Source organism: Lytechinus pictus, chromosome 2 (assembly GCF_037042905.1).
Source record: "Lytechinus pictus isolate F3 Inbred chromosome 2, Lp3.0, whole genome shotgun sequence".
NCBI lineage: Eukaryota > Metazoa > Echinodermata > Echinoidea > Temnopleuroida > Toxopneustidae > Lytechinus > Lytechinus pictus.
In genome coordinates, this window is record NC_087246.1 from 39,216,534 (window position 1) to 39,238,950 (window position 22,417).

At 35.8% G+C, this 22,417-nt stretch overlaps 1 protein-coding gene and 1 long non-coding RNA gene across 2 annotated transcripts; one reads left to right on the top strand and one right to left on the bottom strand.

The window, feature by feature from the left end:
* LOC135153113 (uncharacterized) lies at positions 1 to 4,679 on the bottom strand. Its single transcript, XR_010292592.1, has 4 exons — positions 4,595 to 4,679; positions 2,507 to 2,603; positions 1,435 to 1,554; positions 1 to 949 (listed from the first exon to the last, which is right to left on the bottom strand). It is a non-coding gene; the product is annotated as an uncharacterized LOC135153113 (long non-coding RNA).
* A 282-nt stretch (positions 4,680 to 4,961) lies between these two features.
* Positions 4,962 to 20,299, top strand: LOC129254243 (cytosolic iron-sulfur assembly component 2B-like). Its single transcript, XM_064094841.1, has 5 exons — positions 4,962 to 5,167; positions 8,087 to 8,166; positions 8,570 to 8,695; positions 15,173 to 15,218; positions 16,766 to 20,299. The coding sequence occupies exons 1-5, from the start codon at positions 5,041 to 5,043 to the stop codon at positions 16,861 to 16,863; spliced, it is 477 nt and encodes a 158-aa protein (XP_063950911.1). The 5' UTR covers positions 4,962 to 5,040; the 3' UTR covers positions 16,864 to 20,299.
* Positions 20,300 to 22,417: the final 2,118 nt, after the last annotated feature.

The following is a 22,417-nucleotide window of genomic DNA, read 5'->3' on the forward strand; positions in this document are numbered from 1 at the left end:
GGTTAGTTGTGAATTTTATTAATAGCCAAAAAAAATATCACATTATCAGAGGATTTAGCCTTACTTTTTTTCTTAAGCGTATGTTAATACTTTGAATCGAACGAAAAATGTTTTTTGTATGCAGGGGCAGCGATCCTGGGGGGCACAGTTCCCCCTACTTTTTAAAGCACTGAAAAGTGCCTTTAATTTTATGTAAGAAAAATGCCCCCTCACGAACGTGTACTGTGTCCCTTTCACCTGACGAGAACCTGTTTTAGGTGTTACCAAGTGCTCTTCCTTGTATGCAAATTTTTACCAAAAATGCCCCCCGAACGTGTTCTGTGCCCTTTCATCTGAGGGCCCGTTTTAAGTGTTAAAAAGTACCCCCTCGCCTTCTTGTAAGTGCCCTTTCTCTAATAACTGCCCCCTTTTATCCAAGAAAAGTGCTCCTAAAGAATGACGAGTGCCCTTTGAAACAAGAAAACAATAAGGAAATCCTTTGTGCATTAAGTTTAATAATTCATGTGAGTGGGGGTAGATAAGCAGTTTCGTACACTACAGATGGAGGGGGGGGGGGCTTGAAGGACTCTTGCCCCCCCCCCCAAAAAAAAGGGTGAAATATATCATTCTGAATATTTTGTCGAAATCTATCACAAAATTGGATTTTCTTTTTAAAAATGTCAAAATTTTGCTCTCTCGCAACTTCTTTAAAATTTCACATAATACAGCATTTTCCCTGTGCCCCCCCCCACTTTCAACTTCACTTCGCCGCTCCTATTTGTATGTTTATAGCTTTTCCTTTTGCAACCAGTTTTAATGAAAATCGACAGGAAATTTCATACTTCATGAATTTGGGGTTGTGATGATAATTAAAAAAAAAAACCTTTTCCATCTTTATCAAGTGCTTCCTAAGCTAAGTCACTCTTCAATTTGTTGGGTTTCTTGAATGAAAACATCTGTTACACCAGTCCTGCAGATTGAAAAAATAGAGAAAGAAAATCAATGAATTTAAATTAAAATTGTCATGATTTGTAAAACATAAATGTTTGAAGAAAAGTAAGACTATACATACCGGTATATAAATTTCTTCATCACATAACATAGGAAATCTTACTTCTACTAATTATAAACTTGTACTTCTACAAAGCATATCACTTAAACCTGTTCTATGCAGTTTGCATACCACTCTCCATTATAACTACATGTACTATATAAAAAAAATGTCAGAGATTTCCCATAAATATGAATATATGAATTAACATATAAATTATATATAATAGTCAGAATTAAAGATGATGTTTTGTTGCACAGAATATTTTGATCTGCGAATAAAAACGACACCTATCTATAACCTAAAAACAGAATTGAAATGTTTTTTTCAAAGGCAGGTCTATTTGTTGCCTAAAAATATTGTGAAAACCCCCCATTATTAAAAATAATCACTTATTAACTCACTCATATAACTGCTGTAGGTTGTATTTCTCTTTGTGGTCCTATCACTGTTCTATTAGGCCTACTTCACCAATTGTTTATCATCATCAATCACCTCCATGGAAATTGTAAAACTGCATCATCCTATTGGACAAAATGTAAAATAACAAGATTTAAAAAAAATCGTAAATCTACAAATATGAAATATGAATATCACACTAAAGAATGCATGAAATGAATTTTGTAAAATATGAAAAATAAATATTGCTTTGTGTAGTACGGGGTTCTGACAATATCTCATTTCTAGTACTCTTAACACAGAGGCAGCCCAGCAGACATGTTGTCAGGTTGATAACTTACTGGCCAACTCCCAGATTTTAATGACTCAAAGCCTTGTTGCATTCTTTGTAACATTCCATGCAAATTACTTAAGGCACATCAATATTCATATAAATGTAAATCAATATAACAAAGTATAACTGAATATTCAAATATACAAACAAAGGATATATATTGACCATTCAAACTATATGCAAATTATTATTTAAGCTTGAGTGCATCAACTTAACATTATAACCAATCAGAAGGAGAGTGAGAGAGAGAGAGAGGAGTGAAGAAAGCTGTATGAAGGATGGTGGAGTGAATTAATACCAAACAACCTTGTGTACAGAGTGTACAGCAGTTAATGTGTAAGAGAGAGCTATACATGAAGAATAGGAAGTTAGGATGAAAAGGGTGAATATAAATGAGGGATGTTCTATTAGAAAAAGGGGATGATTCCTGGATAAGAGTGGAAAGAAATATAAGTACAAAATCAATCCCTACACTTTGTTTATAAACAAATAGGAAATAAAAAGGCCATTTAATTACTAGTAGATCAAGGACATGACCTTATTTTATAAATTTGTCCAAGGTACATAACTTTTGGCATTGGTTCTATTTTAGACTCGAGAGCCTGTATATTAAGAAGTGTATATTCATTACAGATCCTACCTCTTTGTAGCTCAGATTATTTTTATTTAATGTAAACATGGTTAACATTCAATGCATATGCAATGTATCTGTAATTTTGTATGGGTTAGTTTAAGTTTTATACCTGGATGAGAATCTGCAAAATGATGCATGCACTTATGATCATCATCTTGAACCATATAGGTAGACCTCTACTGTTTTTCTTGTTCTTCAAACTCAACCTGTTTGTGAAAGAGAGAGAACAATAATAAGAAATGATCTTTTTCATGGCCGTATGTATAGGGGGAGGGGTTTGGGTAAGAGCTGAAATCAGAAATGTGAAAACCTTCATCAAAAAGAGAATTGCATGACATCCTTCAATTTTACTTTAGAAAATGCACAAAACGGCCCTAGGTAATATTGGTCGCTTCTGGCCCTCGCTTTCTGAATTTTAGGTTTCTCTAAATTTTTTCACATGTCTGCCCCCCCCCCCCAAAAAAAAAAATCTGGATCTTTTTATTTCCGAATCTTATTTCATTAGACTTTAACATAATTTCATAATCTCATGCACTAGGTCTAGATCTATTTGTAAGAAAGTATAGATCTAGTCCAACGAGACTCAATGCTGTGCGACAGCATTCATGTATCTAAATTAGGTCTAGATCTAGACTAACGATGGACTCTCGATCTATCTAGACCTAGAAAGTAAAGCTTCGGTTCTAAACCCTATATCGGTTTAGAAATTTTTGATGTCTGACTTTGACTTTTATTCCTGGCTAAGACTTCATTGCCATTATTGACCGAGAGTAGATCTAGATCTAGTCCGACTCCTTGGTCCACTGACAGTCATACTCGTACATGTAAATGGAGTCGTTTAGGCCCAGACCTAGATCTAGGCCTAAATTACAGACCTAGATCATAAGCCCTGGGGGCAAGTATCGAGGGTTGGGAAAGTATAAGTTAGACTAGATTTTAATTAGGTAGGCCTAGCTCTTGATAAAATGATAGCATCGATGAATAAATAAAAGTAAAGTAGCCTAGATCTAAGTATAAACATGAAGTAAGTAGGGCCTAGGATTAAGAAGATCTAGGTCATAGATCTATTGATAATAAGACAAACATGCAGAGCAGCATGTTATTTCTAAGACCGAGTCTATAAATTTATGAATAACAATTAACCCAGAGAGCTCCCGCCCGCGCAGCGGGCGGGAGCCCAGAAGCTTACCGTGTATTTTACCATTGTCACCGGACTAGGGTGATTTATGGTCTAAATATTTCTCCAAATGAATTGTGAAAACGGAAAGTATACAATTACCACGATTATATGGATGAAGGTCTAACGAGTGACAGATTCCTGACATCTGGGCACAGTCTGGTACCTCAAAAAAACGAAAAGTTCTCTCCTTCTACCCAGTCTCGATCGGCCATTTTGTTACGATTTTTAACAAAAATGGCCGATCGAGACGGGGTAGAAGGAGAGAACTTTTCGTTTTTTTGAGGTTCCAGACTGTGCCCAGATGTCAGGAATCTGCCACTCGTTAGACCTTCATCCATATAATCGTGGTAATTGTATACTTTCTGTTTTCACAATTCATTTGGAGAAATATTTAGACCATAAATCACCCTAGTCCGGTGACAATGGTAAAATACACGGTAAGCTTCTGGGCTCCCGCCCGCTGCGCGGGCGGGAGCTCTCTGGGTTAAATAACAATAAGAGTTAAAATGGTGGGGGCTAAATGCAGAAGCCTGAAGTTATGCAAAATAAATTTGATATCTGAAAGTGAGGACTGACACAATGTCAATGACAGGCGTATCTTCATCCACACTCCGCTTCACAGTTTATTCCTGACTGAGTCTCGATCTACTGAAGACAGATGCAGATCTCCCTCTAGATCTAACGTTACAGTGTACAAAAAGAAGCCTCATTCTTCTTGTTTTAATCAATCGTGGGTTGGTCCTTGTTGGAGGTGAACCAAACCAGCCCGATTATCTCTCGATTCCCAGCCGGCTAGGAGCCCGTACAAAATACACTGCAAGCAACATACTGGCTGCACTGTGCGACGATGACAATCTAACTTCAATTTCAAAGACCAAATTCTGCTTTCCTTTAACAGAAGAATGATAGCAAACTCTCTAATTTGTTAAAGAAATAACCTAAGATCACAAAATACAGTGTGAAATGTGTAAATAGTCCACTGAATTCATGTGGTTATATCAATTTATACGTACTCACCGGAGTGTTCGTAGGTCCATTTTGTGTGTGGAAAGAAAAGTTTCAGAATGAATAAATTAGATGACGTAATGAGGTCAAATGAATAATTATTTCTGTAACACGATACCACTAGTATCGATGACAAGGAATCGGGGAAATCGCGTATTAATGACGCTCTTAGCCAATGAAAAGGCCGGATTATGAATATCTTCATGCTCATGAATGTCAATGAGGGCTTATTTTTGTCTTCAAATGATCGCGGTAGGCGGAGCCTAATCTCATTTGTTTTGTGCTGAACGCGCACGCAGCTTTCGGTCTAGTAATATATTATAAGGTCTTTGCTCTGTACCGGCCGCGTACGTACCGGCCTGACGTACTACCGCACCACCGGCCGTGCATACCGGGCCGGACGGCGAATATTCGGGTACGTGGGTCGTCGAGGTGTCGTTCCTTCTTCAAACCTTAAGATGTCGGGGCGTGAACAACTGGATAATGTCAACCCCACGATTCATGGAAAGCTTGATAAAAGACACATTCTACCAGCCGAAGAAGATGATGATATCGACGATGCCATCGACACAAGAGAAGTGTTTGATATCCTTTAATTATTTCAATAATATTATGATCAGTAGAGGCGTGGCGCACGGCCAATATTAACCCAGAGAGCTCCCGTCCGCGCGGGCGGGAGCTCTCTGGGTTAGGCCAATATGGGAGACTCTATTACTAGAGAGACAATCTCCCACATTGGAGACTTGCTTTGCAAAGGACAAAAGAAACAACAACAACAAAAGCATAATTTTTTCCACCCAAAATGTTGTCTCACTGAGGTCAGAAGCCCATTTGTTTTGTGTGTGATTGACAACAAATATCCTTATCAAAACAAAAGTAGACGGTGAATTTTTAAAGTAGATGGTGAAAAGGGGTAATTTTTCATGAGGAATCTGCTTATCACATTTTTATTTGCCGCCAAGTTAATCCTTTTGCAGCAAATGTAAACAAAGGAAATTGGACTCCAAAACTGGAGACTGTCTCTGAAATTGGCTGCCCTGAAATTGGATACCCAAATTCTTTACAAAAGTCTCTGATATTATTGGAGATAATCTCCCACATTGGAGACAGTCTCCAATATTGGCTGTGCGCCTCTACTGATGATGGGCATCCATCTAGTCTTGAATTTAAACTTTAAAGGTCAAGTCCACCTCAGAAAAATGTTGATTTGAATCAATAGAGAAAATCAGACAAGCACAATGCTGAAAATTTCATCAAAATCGGATGTAAAATAAGAAAGTTATGACATTTCAAAGTTTTGCTTATTTTTTACCATGTTTACAAAATAGTTAGGCCTAGGCCTATATGAACGAGCCAGTTACATCCAAATGAGAGAGTCGATGTTGTCACTCACTATTTCTTTTGTTTTTTATTGTTTGAATTATACAATATTTCAATTTTTACGAATTTGACGATTAGGACCTTGCCTGAAGCACAAAATGTTAAAATAATGGAATTCCACGTGTTCAGGGAGGAATGAAACTTAATTTCACATGACAATGACGAGAAAATAAAAATATTTCATATAATAAAATACAAAAGAAATAGTGAGTGATGTCATCAGTTCCTCATTTGCATACCGACGGAGATGTGCATATAACTGTTTTGTAAAATGAAGCAAAACTTTAAAATGCCATAACTTTCTTATTTTACCGTGACATCCAATTTTGATGAAATTTTCAGTGTTATGCTTGTTAAATTTTTCTCTTTTTATTCAAATCAAGTTTTTGTTGGGGTGGACATGTCCTTTAAAGAAGAAGAAGATGTTTTATTAATATTTAGACATATATGGTTGTGGATCGTATTACCAAACACTTCATGAATTCAATCATATCAAACACATTATTCTCGTGTAATTCACCGAACTTTTTACCATAAATCACTTGTTCACTGCAACCATCCTGCCTGTGGGGAATCTACAGGTAGAACTATGGTATGCCAATGCTGTACACAGCACACAATTTAAAAAATCATTAAATTTTCACTTTTGTGACCAAAATTACTAATTTCCATACAGTTGCAATTTATTTTTCATTAGTAACCAGGGAATAATTTTTGTATTCACCTGGGGCCTGTTTCTCAACACCTGGACAAGTTAGTCATATCTTTATCCACCAACCACGGAGATAGTTCCAATCTTACTAAACCTGTTTCTCGAAAGGCTTCCTAACTAGAATACCTTGATATCAGATATTCAGATCAGATATTCAAAATTTATTGTCATGCTCAAAATAAAAATTACATTGGCACAAAAATCATATTCCGGCTGTTGGTATACAAAGAACAATATATAACATATAATAAATAATTACAAAAATAATGGCATTAAATAATATACAAAGCAAAAATTACACAAAGACCTAATACTAACCCAGAACAATATGATACCCTGCAAGGGCAGCTGCACTGAAAACTTTACCTGGTGCCGAGGGGGGAAATGCCTCGAGCACGGTGCCAGTCCAACACATCCATGGGCCCCGGTTCGACATTGAAACAATCACAACACATCACACTACTATCGGTAAAAAGAGCAGACGAGACGTAGCCTTAGTCACAAAATAGCATATTTTTCAAAAAGAAAAATTATGACAAAATTGCAAATATTTCGATGAATTGGGAAATACATCTTTTCAAAATAATAGCACATGTAAATTATGCATCATACATATTTAGACCATGAAGGTTGGAGCATTCAATTGCTGAGAAAATTAAATTATGAATAAATAATTTCATGACTAGAAAATCACATGTGGACGTCACTAGCATACCTACGGGGGGGGGGGGCAGAGGGGGCAGTCTGCCCCCCCTGACGAGCTTGAAGACCTTTATTGCCCCCCCCCCCCCTGACGAGCTTGAAGACCCTTTTTTTTTTTTTTTTTTTTTTTTTGCTTGTCAAATTTTTTTCTGGTACGAAATCCTTCATTTGTGATTGAAGACCTTTTTTTTTTTTTTTTTTTGCTTGTCAAATTTTTTGGCGGACGGTTTTGCCCCCCCTGTGAAAAATCCCAGGTACGCCACTGGTGGACGTTGAGATGGGTACCCCTGGGACATCAAATTTTAATAGTTTACGAAAGTAAACCATAACGGTGGTCTTTGTAAAATGATGATAATTATAAGCCCTTCTACGATTCCAAATATCATCAAAAATAAATCTTTGAAACTGAAACATACGATTTGACAAATTCTATGCATAGATTAGAGATCAACATTTTCCTGAGGTGGACTTGACCTTCAAGAACAATTTCAGAGTCAAATTGGCTGATGAGTTAAACCTCTACTTTGAGATATTGATGTCACAATTGGCCATCTGTATTTAAACAACAACTTTAGACCAGAGTTTAAATAAAATCTGACTTCAGAATATGGGCCATTGGGTTTATTTCCTGTTTATTTGTATATTAGAGAAACCTTGAAGAGTACTCAGGTTTTGTGATCTATGTCAAATTTCCTTGACTAGATGTTAACATTTGATCAGAAACATCAATGACCCTGAGCATCCTCTGACATTGGAAGAGTTGAATGTTGTGCAGCAAGCTGAATTAGAGGTATGTCTGAATTCTTTTCTGACTTGTGTTATGATGTCACAACTCACAGTGATTTCATGATTATGTTACGAGTCATGCAGTATGAATTTACAACTTTGTCTAGTTTATTTAGATTATTTGTACTAACTTGTCGTAATTTGCATTTACTCTTTTATAGACTATGATTGGTCCTCATATAATAACCACCTTTCAACCCTCCCTCAGAAATTATCTTTCTGTTTTAACATTTTTTTCAACACCTAATATCCCACTTGCTTTGTATTTCTATGTCAGAATGTTGCCAAGGATTGTTGCACCATGTCTGGATGAGCCTTGATGTGTGTGTATATGTTCAATCATAAAATAATAAAGGTACAGAATGTACAGGTTTGTTCTCTTCTGATCATTTGTTTTTTTTTGTCAGGTTGATGATCCTGGTAATGTAGTGAAAGTGACCTTCACCCCCACCATTCCTCATTGCAGTATGGCTACATTGATTGGACTTGCCATTAGAGTGAAGCTTATCAGGTCATTGCCTTCTAGATTTAAGGTAAGGAAGAACACGTATGGGCTGCGACGCAACAAAATGGTCCTTAGGCCAAAATTTTCAAAATTGACCTTTCAATAGTACTTTGGAGAGTAAATTCTGTAGAATCTGAAAATTTAAACAGTTTTTCCAAATTCCACTATATGTATCTGAATCGATTGATATTGAAAATGCTCGTTTTGGGGTGCACACGTGTTGTGCTAATTTTTGGGCGTAAACATGTTGCATATTGAAAGAAGAAATTGTGCTTCGTCATTTTCGCTAAGATTTCAACTTGACTGGCTGAAATGATCCTTTAAAATCAGAAGACTCTTATATTTGATGAAAGAGAAAATATGTTCACGTTCCTATTTTTGTTTATACATGAAATTGCATCAAAATGAAGGCCTTAATACACTATGAGGTGACACTGGACGAACTTGACAATGCTAGTAAATATTATTGGAGTTCAGCTCGGCATTTTCAATCAGTCCATCTTTAAAGATGAATGATTTATTTCAAGTAGAAGGGTGAAATGAAGTGATAGAGTTGACAGAGATGGAGGGAGTCAAAACTGGTGATACTGAGAGAGAAAGGGAGAGAGTGAGGGCGGGGGAACTGAGATGGGACAGGAAGATGAAAGAAAAAGAGCAAAAAATAATATATGGAGAGAGGGGGTGGGCGTGCAATTGGGGCCATATTTTGGTAGCTGGGCCCCAGCCTCAATTATTAACAAAAATATAATAACTTTGCTAATTATTACAAGTACTAAAGAAACCTTGATTGTGGGAGAGGGGGGGGGGGGGTGGCTTGGTAAATGACATGCAGAGTTATAATATCCTTGTATGAAAGAGGGCCCCAGATGGGGCAGCGTCATCTTTGCTGCTGTGTTTATTCAACACCAAAATTAGAAATTATGCAGATCATGTTTGAGGAATTTTCTCACATCTCTTATTTTCCTATTTTTTTCTTCATTTTCATTATTGTAGTTATTATTTTCCTTTATTTTCTTTTATTTCTTTGATCCAATGATAGTTACCTTCACCTGGTTATATGCATCTTAATAAGAGGTGTTTTGACAATAGCAATTACCATGACTACCAAGAAGTATCTGATCACTTAAAGACGGATCAGTTTCCCGATCTTAGTTTTGTTGGCTGATACCCTGTTTCAGCATGTGCCTTTCAATCAACATGCTTCATGCAGTTTCTATTTAAAATATTATTCGATCCGGACACTTCTGGACGCACGTAAGGACCTCAATTAGATTGAGAGATACATAATCTATACACATGTGCATATACCTGGAATATTATGGAGAAACTTGGGAAAATGGACTTTTAAATGGTTAACAATCAATGACAAATTTGCCACCTCATGTGTATTAAAATATGCAGACATTTTCCCAAATAAAACTCATGGAATTTAGATTACCAAAGGTAAACAAGAACTACACATCAATTTTCCATGATTTAAGTGATTTGTTATCAACTGCGCATACAATCTGTGAAATATAAAGTTCCAATCACGAACTGCTTCAGGCCCAAAGTAGACAAGTATGAAGAAAATGTTATTCAGATGACAATAATAGTCACCTGTTGGTGAATTCACCTAAGCGATGAATGTCCATCTCTTCCTAGGTCCATGCTACAAGGTTGGTCATGAAAACCACCTTCTCCCTGTCAGCTCCTGGTAATGAGACCAAACATCAAGGTCTTAGTCTCTCAGGTTCAGGGCATGTCATTTCCTGGCAGGCTTCCCTGACAAATGGCCTGATGTGTCAAGCAGTCTAGCAGGTTTCAACAAATCTAGGGCCATTGCATTAGGTGGCTCAATATTTCTCTTTAGCAAGAGAAATGCTTTCTCTGCATCGTGGATACGGTGATGAACTGTTATATTCTTTAGTTTCCTATAGTACTTCAAGAGGTAGTCCTTCTATAAACAAAAATTGCCAACCTTGACCTTCCTCATAAAGCTTAGCTGTACTCAAAAATGAAGACTTGTCTACTACAGTAGCTAGCTCCTCCAGACTCACAGTCAGACCTGCAATGGTACCATCATACAATAACATCTTTTGATCAAATGTTTCTTGTTCAATTCATTAAACACAAGTAATCTGAAATATAACTGCATATCTTGAATGATATATGCTAAGATATATTAATTCATAAATACCAAAATCAACACGGGTACTAATATTCAAGTCCTTGAAGTGCTGGGACATTATAAAAAAAAGATGTGCACTCTACAAGAATCATTATTTTTATCCTATATCCATAATTATCACAATCAAAATATATTTTAGTTTAAGGAGATGGTCTTTCTGTGATGTTTATTTTTGTTTCTCTAATTGAATACTTATGTGGGTATAGTCTATGCCAAAGATTCTAAATCTAAATTTCCATGTTTTGTTTTACTGACACTGTTAGTGACACTACATAGTACACTGAACACAAGTTATAGTTCATGCTAATGTATATTAGGGGTTGGCTTTGTTGTTAACTTGTTACCCCCCCCCCCCCCCCCCCGGGCACCGGGCCTACAACCATATTGATGTAGGGTGTACTGTAGACCCCTACATAACTGTGGATCTTGTACTAGAATGGCAATAGTCTGGGCTGTAGTGCAGGGCCCAGTTCGGGCAGGCTCTCTGACTGTGGGCGTGTGTGCCCGATGACGTATAGAGTCATACATGATTTCAATTCAAAGTTGATTTCTTAGAGTTAGAGTCTTTGTCATTTAGAGGGCTAAGGGCTATTTTGTCGCTTCGTGGCCCATATTCAAGTCTATATGGATTGATCTAGCTTTGTTTTAGACAGTATTTGGTTAACAACAATATTGGCATTATAGAGAGGGGGTATATGCTTACATGCTTGACCAAATGCCAACTATTGACAATTTGACGGCATTTATTTTTTTATGCCCCTGTCCTTCCGTCCCCCCACTTGGTTTCCGCACAATAACTCGAAAAAATATTTAATGGATTTTCAAATTTTTTTGTGATGTGTAGATAGATGACACCAAAATACAGGCAAAGTTCGAATTTGGAGTCCGCAGGTCAAAGGTCACAGCTTGGAGTTGGTTTCCACGCAATAACTCAAAAAATATTTAATGGATTTAAAAAAATTTAGTGTGTAGGTACACAGCTCATTGAATATGCGAGTTGGTTTCCGCGCAATAACTCGTAAAAAATTTAATGGATTAAAAAAAAATTTTAGTGTGTAGGTAGATGACAACAAAATACAGGCTTAGTTCGAATTTGGAGTCCGCAGGTCAAAGTTCACAGCTCATTGAATATATGCAAGTTGGTTTCCGTGCAATATTAAGTTCAATCATATTGAATGAATTTCTGATCGCGTTGAGTGGGGGCATCTGTGTCCTTTGGACATGTCAAATTTCTAGTCTTCTTTTTACAAAGATATTGATTAATTTGATAGTGGTACTTAATTTTTGTATTCAACCATTTTCACATTTGTAATTGTTTCATTTTATTTTCCCAGTCCAAGCTTTGATCTAGGTAGTGAGTCAGAAAAAAAAAGTCTCATTTGCGGGAAGTTTGTCTTGTTTGAATCATGAACATTTGATCGTCAATTAGTTGATATATCCTGGTAGAGTAATTCTCCCCACATCTTTTTGTACCATTTTCATTTGAATTTGTGCATGCATGACTGACTACGAGCCAATCTCCGGAAGGTCATAAGAACTTGGTTGCGCCAAGTTGCTTGGGGAAGAATAAACCAAATTTGGAAAGAACTTTTAACTCAATGCATGCTGAAGGACACACACACATACCCCTCACACACCCTCAAACACGCAGCCACTCAACTTCCTCATTCAGTGCTATCACTCTGTTGCCAAAGAACTGATGCAAGCTGTCACTGACAATTCTTTTATCTGCACTGGTTCCCGTTCTTTGATATTTCTTAACTTTCTGAGCATAACTTTTCTGCTGGGACACGGGACATCAGGGTAACGATGGCGAGACACTTGCAGAATGTTAGCCACACTCTTGCATACTCAGTGACCAAAAATGATCTTTGCTGAGGGGTGAACGGAGTACGAGCCAAAATTTTTATAGCCTTGTGAAGGGCTCAACATAGGTAACTGCTTCCATACCAGGCAAGCCCTTTTGTTTGCAGGCATAACAATAGGACAGATCTCCATTTTTAGCTGCCCTTGTTGACCAATAAAAGACATCAATTAGATATAAAGGAATATGGAAAAATGTTAGCACTCACGTGTTTAAAAAGTATGTGTGTGTGTCTATGGGCATGTGTAGGGGAGATGATGTGGGGATGTGTGGGTGGTGTGTGGGTGGTGTGTGTGTGTGAGTGTTGAGGGTGGATAGCAAATTCCTGCAAATGGGACATTTTTTTCTGTATATGTGGTTTTAAAGCCTTCATGAAGTTATTATTTCTAAATTCTAAAGGTTTGAATTCATCGTAGATAAACTGAAAGAGTAGGGTAGACCTAGGTAACATGAAATGAAAATTACATCATAAAACAAATGTTATGTGAAGATTTTTTCTGGTCTTTATGTGTAAAACATACAATGAAATTTTTGTATTAAATGACTGTTGTAAAATTTAAAACCACTTCTCAATCATTAAAATAAGACTAGATTTTAATTTGTCATGAGGACGAATTAGGTGGTCTGTCATCATTTTCCATAGAGTTAATTAATTTCAAATAAATATCACTATAATCATCATCATCACTATCATCATTATACTAGTCATCAACATCCCAATCATTTGAGAAAATTGATTTCGTCACCCATAGATCTAGATTACACATAAAAAAATGATTTTAATCTCATTTATTGTTCAATATTTTAATTTTTGTTTCTTTTAATGGTCATGAAGGAACATGTGCGAAATGGTGAAAAGAAAAAAAAATACTCATGTTCACCCTGTGCTCGAACCTGTGCCCCCGTGGTCCCTTGAGGCGCAAGTCTGTCGCCCTACCGATTGGGCTACAACATTTCCCATAGACTTTGCACGTATGCAATATATAAGAATCTCAAATCCAATTTTGCAAGTGAAATACCAGCATAAACCCGGCATCCGATCGGAAAATGGAGGGAACACTTACAAAAGCTTAGAATCTCAGCTACATTATACCCAATACCCATGAGCCGACGATAAATAATGGAGATATGGCTCATGAATACAGTAATGTAGAATCCAGTTTTGAGAAAAAGTAATCTCCCATAGAGATTACACGCAAAATGGCTTGGCCCTATAAATTGCCATTTTTAGGATGATCCGTTTATCAACATGAAAAATAAATCAAAACCAAAAATAAGTAATTCTGAAAAAAAGTTAGCCCTCAGCTACATCATATAAAAAAATTTGCGAAAATTGACTAGCATTTACAGAGTTACAGTCATATTTGCATAATTATGATGTCTTAACACGCAAAATAGAAATTTTGAGTTCCGACGCCATTTTGATGATATCATGATATAATGAGGGTCAAATGAGACATGAAATCATATCTATGATTCATACTCTATTGATGTATAAAAAAAAAATTGGGGGTCCCCGTTCGTTCTAAAGAGCTATAGTGAATTTTCAATAGGCATGTTTTTTGCCAATACATGGCATATAGTTAGAGCTTATGTGCACGCATGCATTAAACTTTGATCGGGGCTCAATCATTTATTAGTGGTCGTAGAGAGCTGATCGAGGTATCAAACGGCTTGGAATTATTTCATTAATGCATCTACAGAAAAGAAACGGTGATTCTACGTTGCATATTGACGTTATGCACGAAAAAGCGCACAGAATGTTGAAATGCTTAAAAATTACCTGAAACGTACCCAAAATGAATCAACGGAGATTTTGAGCATTTTTCAATTTTAACGCGCATGACCTCTACATGTCCTTTGATGACATCGACAGGTGACCTTTGACTTAAACTGCTGTAAATATGATTAATTATTGAGGATCCGTTGTGTTGATATAATCGAATAAAGAATTTTATGAATTGGCACATAGATGACGTCATTATGACCTGATGACATTGAAAAGCTTATTACAGCTTGTGTATGATAACCTTTATAGATGATGAAAAATTCAGCAAAATTGATTCAGCCATTTCTGAGAAAAGTTGGCGACACACATTGGTGCTAAAAATAAATAAATTTAAGAAATAAGTAAAGAAAATTCTGACAAAATTAAGAGGTGATCTGTCAGAGACAGACTACCTAATAAAAATCACTAAATACAGATTTTGTATACAGCTTTCAGATATGCTTTTAAACTGCTAAATTTATTAGAAAAGTGCTCAAAGAGCCTTGATTTAGAAAAAAAAAGCTTTCAAGAGAGGGTGATAAATCTTTTAAATTGCACCCAAAAAAATTCAGGTAAGAATGAGTCACAGGAAATTGATATGATTTCTTTTTGTAAGATGGAATGTCAGAATAATAGTTGAATATAGATTATTTAGAATATTTATGACTCATTTGTAACAATTTACTGCATTATATATTTTCAGGTTGACATCAACATCAAACCAGGAACACATGTATCAGAAAATGCAGGTACAGTATGGATGCTATTATAATCACAATAGTTACAAAGAACCTTATATGGTTTTTATGTAATTTTCATATTTCATTATTGTATTTTTATGATTTTTTATTATTCATTTTTGTCTCGCCTGCATAGCAGAGTGAGACTATAGGTGTCACTTTTCCGACGGCTGCTTTGTCAACATTGAAATCTTAACCAAGGTTAAGTTTTTGAAATGTCATCATAAGTTAGGGGTATTGAAGTACCATCATAACTTCTAAGTTTATGGATCTGATTCATAAAACTTGGTCACTTAAGAATCATTTATCACTGAACATCCTGTGTGAGTTTTAGGTCACATGACAAAGGTCATTTAAGGTCAATGAACTTTGACCATGTTGGGGGTATTTGTTGAATTACCATCAAGTTATGATGATCATAACTCTGAAAGTGTATTGTTCTAGGTCATAAAACTTGGACATAAGAGTAATCAAGTACTAGTATTACTGAACATCCTGCCTGAGATTCAGGTCACATGACCAAGGTCGAAGGTCATTTATGGTCAATGAACTTAGACCATGTTTGGGGAATCAATATCGAAATCTTGACTAAGGTTAAGTTTTTGAAATGTCGTCATTACTTCTAAAGTATATGGACCTAGTTCATGAAACTTGGACATAAGAGTGAGAGTGTATCACTGAAGATCCTGCCTGAGTTTCAGGTCACAAACCAAGGTCGAAGGTCATTTAGGATCAACAAAGTTTGATAATGTTGGGGGTATTTGTGGAATTGTCATCATAATTTTAAAGATTATAGATCTAGTTCGTGAAACTTGGGACAAGAGTAACCATGTATCCATGAATATCTTGTGCTTGTTTCTGGTCACATGACCAAAATCAAAGGTCATTAAGGGTCAATGAACTTTGGCTGTGTTGGGGGTATATGTTGAATTGGCATCATAACTTAGAAAGTGTATGGATCTGCACATGTAGTTCATGAAACATAGACATAAGGGTAATCAAGTATGAATGATTGTTTTGCACATGTCTTAGGTCACATGATAATGGTCAAAGGTCATGTTGGGTCAATGGACATAGTGTATTATATATTATTGGAGGGGGCATGGTCATAGTATATTCGTGTTCCATTGCAACATAAAACTGGGGGCATCATTAAAAGGTGGACACCCTGCTTGTACAAAAAAAAAACATGTAAAATGGGTTTTTAAAATGGAAAAATTAATGTGGTTTACTTTCCATTAGCCTTATCTTTGTAAGCTAAATGTGTTAATACAACAGGGATAAAAGCAAATGAAATCAATCTAACACCATCATGGATTCTGAGGATGTAAAAGTTATACTTTGTAGCATTAAACCTAATCAATTGTGTATTCTTTGAAATGTCAAGATATTTTCCAAAATTTAATTTGCTTACAATATTATATAAGGCTCATTCACCTTATTTGGAAATCGTAGAGGTTAATCGGTTATTAATTGCTATTATTGCCTAGAATCTTAGACTCATTATATTTCTCCAGTGTTAAAATTAAACAATTGGTTTTCCTTTTGTTTTCCAGTAAACAAACAACTTGCGGACAAAGAGCGAGTAGCTGCTGCACTGGAAAATAATCATCTTCTTGAAGTGGTAAATCAGTGTTTAACCCAAAGAGACTGAGATGGATGTTGTAGGCTGTGAGAGTTGCTGCTTCAATGGAGCAACCCATATTTCAGTTGTCTGGAGACTATAGAATGATTGTTATATACTCATGCTGAAGTGAGCTGATTGCCCTCTCAGAAAGACATTGCATAGTGACTAGTGACTGTGAGCCTACTCGGATAATGTGAAAGACCGATGTATCTAAACCTGAACTTATGGATAATAGCCTGCTGGAGTAATGATATGAGGTGGAGCATGGAGTTTGTTTCTCCTTGGTCAAAGATTTTGCAGGACCTTAAGATCAAAGTAGAACGTAGAGTGATTAATAAAACGATGATAGTGGTGGAAGAGATGAGTTTGTATGATCCGTGATATTTGGTCTGGATTCATGTACTTCCGTAGAAGAATCAGCACATTAAAGCAAATTCTCAACTCTTAACAGACTACTTTCAAATTCAGACTTTCAACCATTCAAAACCTGAGACCCAATTACAAATCTAAGTATCTAACCCTATATCATTGATATTATTGAAGACACAGGCCTTAGATTAAGATATTTTTAGGGCACTGCCACTTTTCAGTAGTTCATTTTTTGTCTCACCTGCATAGCAGAGTGAGACTATAGGCGCCGCTTTTCCGACGGCGACGGCGGCGGCGTCAACACCAAATCTTAACCTGAGGTTAAGTTTTTGAAATGACAGCATAACTTAGAAAGTATATGGACCTAGTTCATGAAACTTGGCCATAAGGTTAATCAAGTATTATTGAACATCCTGCCTGAGTTTCATGTCACATGACCAAGGTCAAAGGTCATTTAGGGTCAATGAACTTAGACCATGTTGGGGGAATCAACATCAAAATCTTAACCTAAGGTTAAGTTTTTGAAATGTCATCATAACTTAGAAAATATATGGACCTAGTTCATGAAACTTATACATAAGGTTAATCAAGTATCACTGAACATCCTGCATGAGTTTCACGTCACATGACCAAGGTCAAAGGTCATTTAGGGTCAATGAACTTTGGCCGAATTGGGGGTATCTGTTGAATTACCATCATAACTTTGAAAGTTTATGGATCTGATTCATGAAACTTGGACATAATAGTAATCAAGTATTACTGAACATCCTGTGCAAGTTTCAGGTCACATGATCAAGGTCAAAGGTCATTTAGGGTCAATGAACTTTGGCCAAATTGGGGTATTTGTTGAATTACAGCCATAAATTTGAAAGTGTGTTGGTCTAGTTCATAAAACTTGGACATAATAGTAATCAAGTATCACTGAACATCCTGTGCGAGTTTCATGTCACATGATCAAGGTCAAAGGTCATGTAAGGTCAAAGAACTTTGGCCACGTTGGGGGTATTTGTTGAATTGCCATCATATCTCTATAAGTGTATTGGTCTAGTTCATAAAACGTGGAAATAAGAGTAACCAAGTATCACTGAACATCTTGTGCGAGTTATAGTAGTTTTCAAAATCAGCACTGCTGCTATATTGAATCGCGTGATGCAGGTGAGACGGCCAGAGGCATTCCACTTGTTTATATTACACAGCACAAAAAAGGGCTCAAAAATTCTTCAAGGCCAAATGAGAGGGGGCAGTGAGGCCAATCCAAATGGCATCCACACTGAGACAGAACAAAGTATATCGGGCTACTTGCGTTAATGCATTTTTCTTAGTTTTACTGGGCTCTTTGAGGGCAGGATATGCGAGGGAGGGGGGTCAATTTGCCCCCCCCCCTTTAGATCTTGGCCACTGATTGAGTGATCGCTGCAAACATTTGCATACACGTATAGTCAGATGTAAACGACAAGATTGTATTGTAACATTTTCCAAACAAATTGTTTAGATTTTTTTTAAGAATAGATTATGCAAATACGCATATGGAATTTGACTTCAGTGTTTTTTTTTTTAAGTATGTTTTTGCCTTCAACTCACTTTGTAGTAGAGTTTGATTTGGGGTGAAAATATGAATTTCTACATTTCCAACAATAATGATGAACTTTGTCAAGGATATTTTGCGTTCATAAATTGCATAAAATAAATCCATTTAAACCTGCCAAAGTAAAAATAATCACTCATGATATTTTTTGTTGAAAACACATTTTGTATTAACTTTGTACTGAAAATCATGTTTTTGAGCAATTTCAGCATGAACTCACAAAATGTTGCGTTATTTTTTTTTACCCGGGCGTCGCAAATTTGGTCTCAAAAGATGCACAAGACTTGAAAGTCAAAAGTCACCTAGCAGTGTGAAATATTTTGTGCTGCGGCTTAGTGATGAAATTCGTTGAGGGGGTGAAATTGGTCAATCCCCTCCCCAGTTGGAGGAGGGTTGGACGCTAATAAATGGGAGATTACAGTTAATCGGTAGAGGTAAAAAAAAAACTTTACCAAAAGCTTCTTAAATTGCACATTTTGCATCTATAAATCCATGAAATGGTCATTTACATTGCATATTTTCTTGAAATTTATTTGATTTAGTTGAAACTAACAAGAAGAATTTGATATTACACTCGGTAAATATTGTCTCACATGTCGACTTTCAATAACTGAAAATGATTTTTGATGGTTTTTGATCGTTTAACACTCTGTCAACACCATGAAAGTGTATATGTGGGACTACAATATGTATCAAGTGTAACATCACAATGAATCGTCAGAGTCAAGATAGAAGTGAATATTCTTCATTTTTTCAGTAGTTACCAACTATATCAAAACAATTTCAAGGAAGTATGGATATTAGATGGCCATTTCATGAATATAAAGATGTAGAATGGGAAATTTCAGTACCTTTTTTGAAAGGTTTTTTTCATCCCTAAACCCTAGATACAGTTAAATGGTTTGAAAAATAGGTAAATGTTTATGCTTTGTTTGAACATCGTTTAAACATCGTTTAAATATTTTGACTCGGCCCTGATATCCACTGTTTATTTTTATGTACATGTTAATGGCCAGGTTGAGGTAATCGTCATTGATAAAATCTTGCAATTAATTTTGAATTTTTTAGATTTCAATTTTCTTTGATTTAGCTCCTTTTGAAATGAAACCTTAGTCAAATGTCAATTTATGCCTAATCAAAGATATGTAGCATCATTATAATACTGCTGGGACATGAGACATCTTTTCTTTACATCGTAATCTACATGTGTAAGCTAGTTTTTATGAAATTTCACAAAGTAATTATATTATTTAACAATTAGGAATTAAACTGCATATTTATTCATGAAAACATATTTAACATCAAATTTCACCTGAGTAAAAAAAAATTGACACCGTTTTACAAGTTGTGTGCCATCGCAATGCTATACCTGTATGTCATGAATATGCATATTGAGTTTCTTATCTAGGGTCTACAAATGCATTATGTGACATCTGTAAATTTAACTGTACTACATGTATATATAATTAAAATGAATAAATATAATAAAGCACATGATTGTATTTCGTAGCTGGTGAATTTCACTTTTTTTTCTGTTCTATTTGATGTTTTCATGTACTTGCTCCTTTCATAATTTTAAATTATCCATCATTGACCCAAGTCTTAGGTTGGAACTTATGTTCACATTTTAAGTCTTTAAAGATTAGTCTGTGTTAACCCTATCTAGGCTGGGGTATTTTGGGAGTTCATATGGCCGGGGTGGCCTCCCAGGCCCCCCATGAGATCTCGGCCGTTGGCCGTGCAATCGCGCCGAAAATTGGCACGCAGGTTGTCTTGGACATAATCTACAAAACTGTATAGTAATTCATTTCATGCAAATTGGTATTAAGCGATTATACTAATTTATGCATAATTAGTATGCGAAATCATACTTTTCCCTCTAACTCCCTAAATAAAGCTCCAATTGTTCCAATTTTTGGTATAAAAACTCTTTTTGGTGTTCCTAGCAAGTGTACATAAAAAAAGTTGTGATATCAGATCAATTTCTTATGTATTTTATTGTTTTTGCAATTTCTTATGTATTTCCTTGTTTTTTGGACCTTTTGTTTTTCATTGTTTTTTCAATGAAATTTGTTGGGGACTCTTCTGAGATCATAAATGGCATAAAATAAATACATTTAGACCAGCAAAACTAAAATTAGTCATACATTTATGATTTTTGGTTGAAAATAGAATTTGCATTGACTTTGTACATGAAATCACGTTTTTGAGCAATTTTTGGTCTGACATGCACTTACATAATGTTGCGTAATTTCGGAACCGCGTACCCGGGTGACGCAAAACTGGTCTCAAAAGTTGCACAAGACTGGAAAGTAAAAAGTCAGCGAGCGGCGCAGTCAAAATAATTCGCGCGGCGAAAATATTGCGCGAATCGTTGAGGGGGGCCTCCGAGCCACCCCCCTGGCCTGGATAGGGTTAAATTTGTTAGAATCTAAGTGTTCAAGAAATAGTGTTTGTTGTCAATTAGCATGACATTTGTTATGTGAAAACAGTCTTCATGAATATTCATTAGGTGGCTGATGATGTCACATCCCCACTTGTTCTTTTGTATTTTATTATATGAAATTAGGTTTATTCAAAAAAATTTCCTCCAAGAACTAGAAAAATTGGATTGACAACTGATTTAGTGCATAAATTGCTGCAACTTATTTCATTATAAGTGGGACGTATTATTCACACAAGTATGAAACAATGAAAAAATTATGATTTTATGTGATAAAACATAAGAAAACGGAAAGTGGGGATGTGACATCATCAGCCCACCTAATGAATATTCATGACTGTTTTCACAAAATATTGCTAAACTTTAAACTTCAATAACTTTATTATTTGTTATCCGATTTCAATGAAATTTTTCGGCATTTTGCTTAGTGAATTCTATTCTATGTATTTAGATATAAATATTTTCAGCCCGGACCATCCCTTTAAACCACAAAGAGAAATCATTACACATGAGTAGTCTTTTGACCCTGTTATTGCCACCACTCCATATGAATTTGAACAACATAGTGTGCACTTGTTTGAAAAAACTTTGTGATATTTTAACTCATAAGACAGAGAAAAATAAAGGAGTTGCGACAACAACAGGGTATTAACGACACAGATCTTGCCTACCAGGGATAAGTTTCTTCATTGCACGCCAGCAATTTAGAGTCTTTTCAATGGATTTGAGTTTGGTCTTGTGGTTGAGCTCATAAAGCTGACTTTTATTCAAAGAAGAATGGACACCTAAAGTTTTGAGTGTGAAATTATTCCACTTTAAACCATTATCAGAACCTTTCTTGGAGCCAATCCATATTGCTTCTGATTTGGATATATATTGAGCTTACAACCAGAGCAATCAGAAAAATTATTTATAGTCTCAATCAAATATTTAGAAGAGGATTCAGAGCCATCAATAAGACATGTGGAATCATATGATTGTTAAAAATTATTTGGTTTTCACTATGCATTTCTCTGATAAAAAAAATCCCTTTTTTAAAGTAATACCAAATATCACAAAATTCCAAGTAAAAGTTAGGTGCATTTATGTTGAAAGCTCTGGGATTGTAATTACAAAGAAATATTAAGCTCCCTCCTATAGATCTGAATACATGTTGGAAAAATTGTTTCCATTTTGTTTCCTTC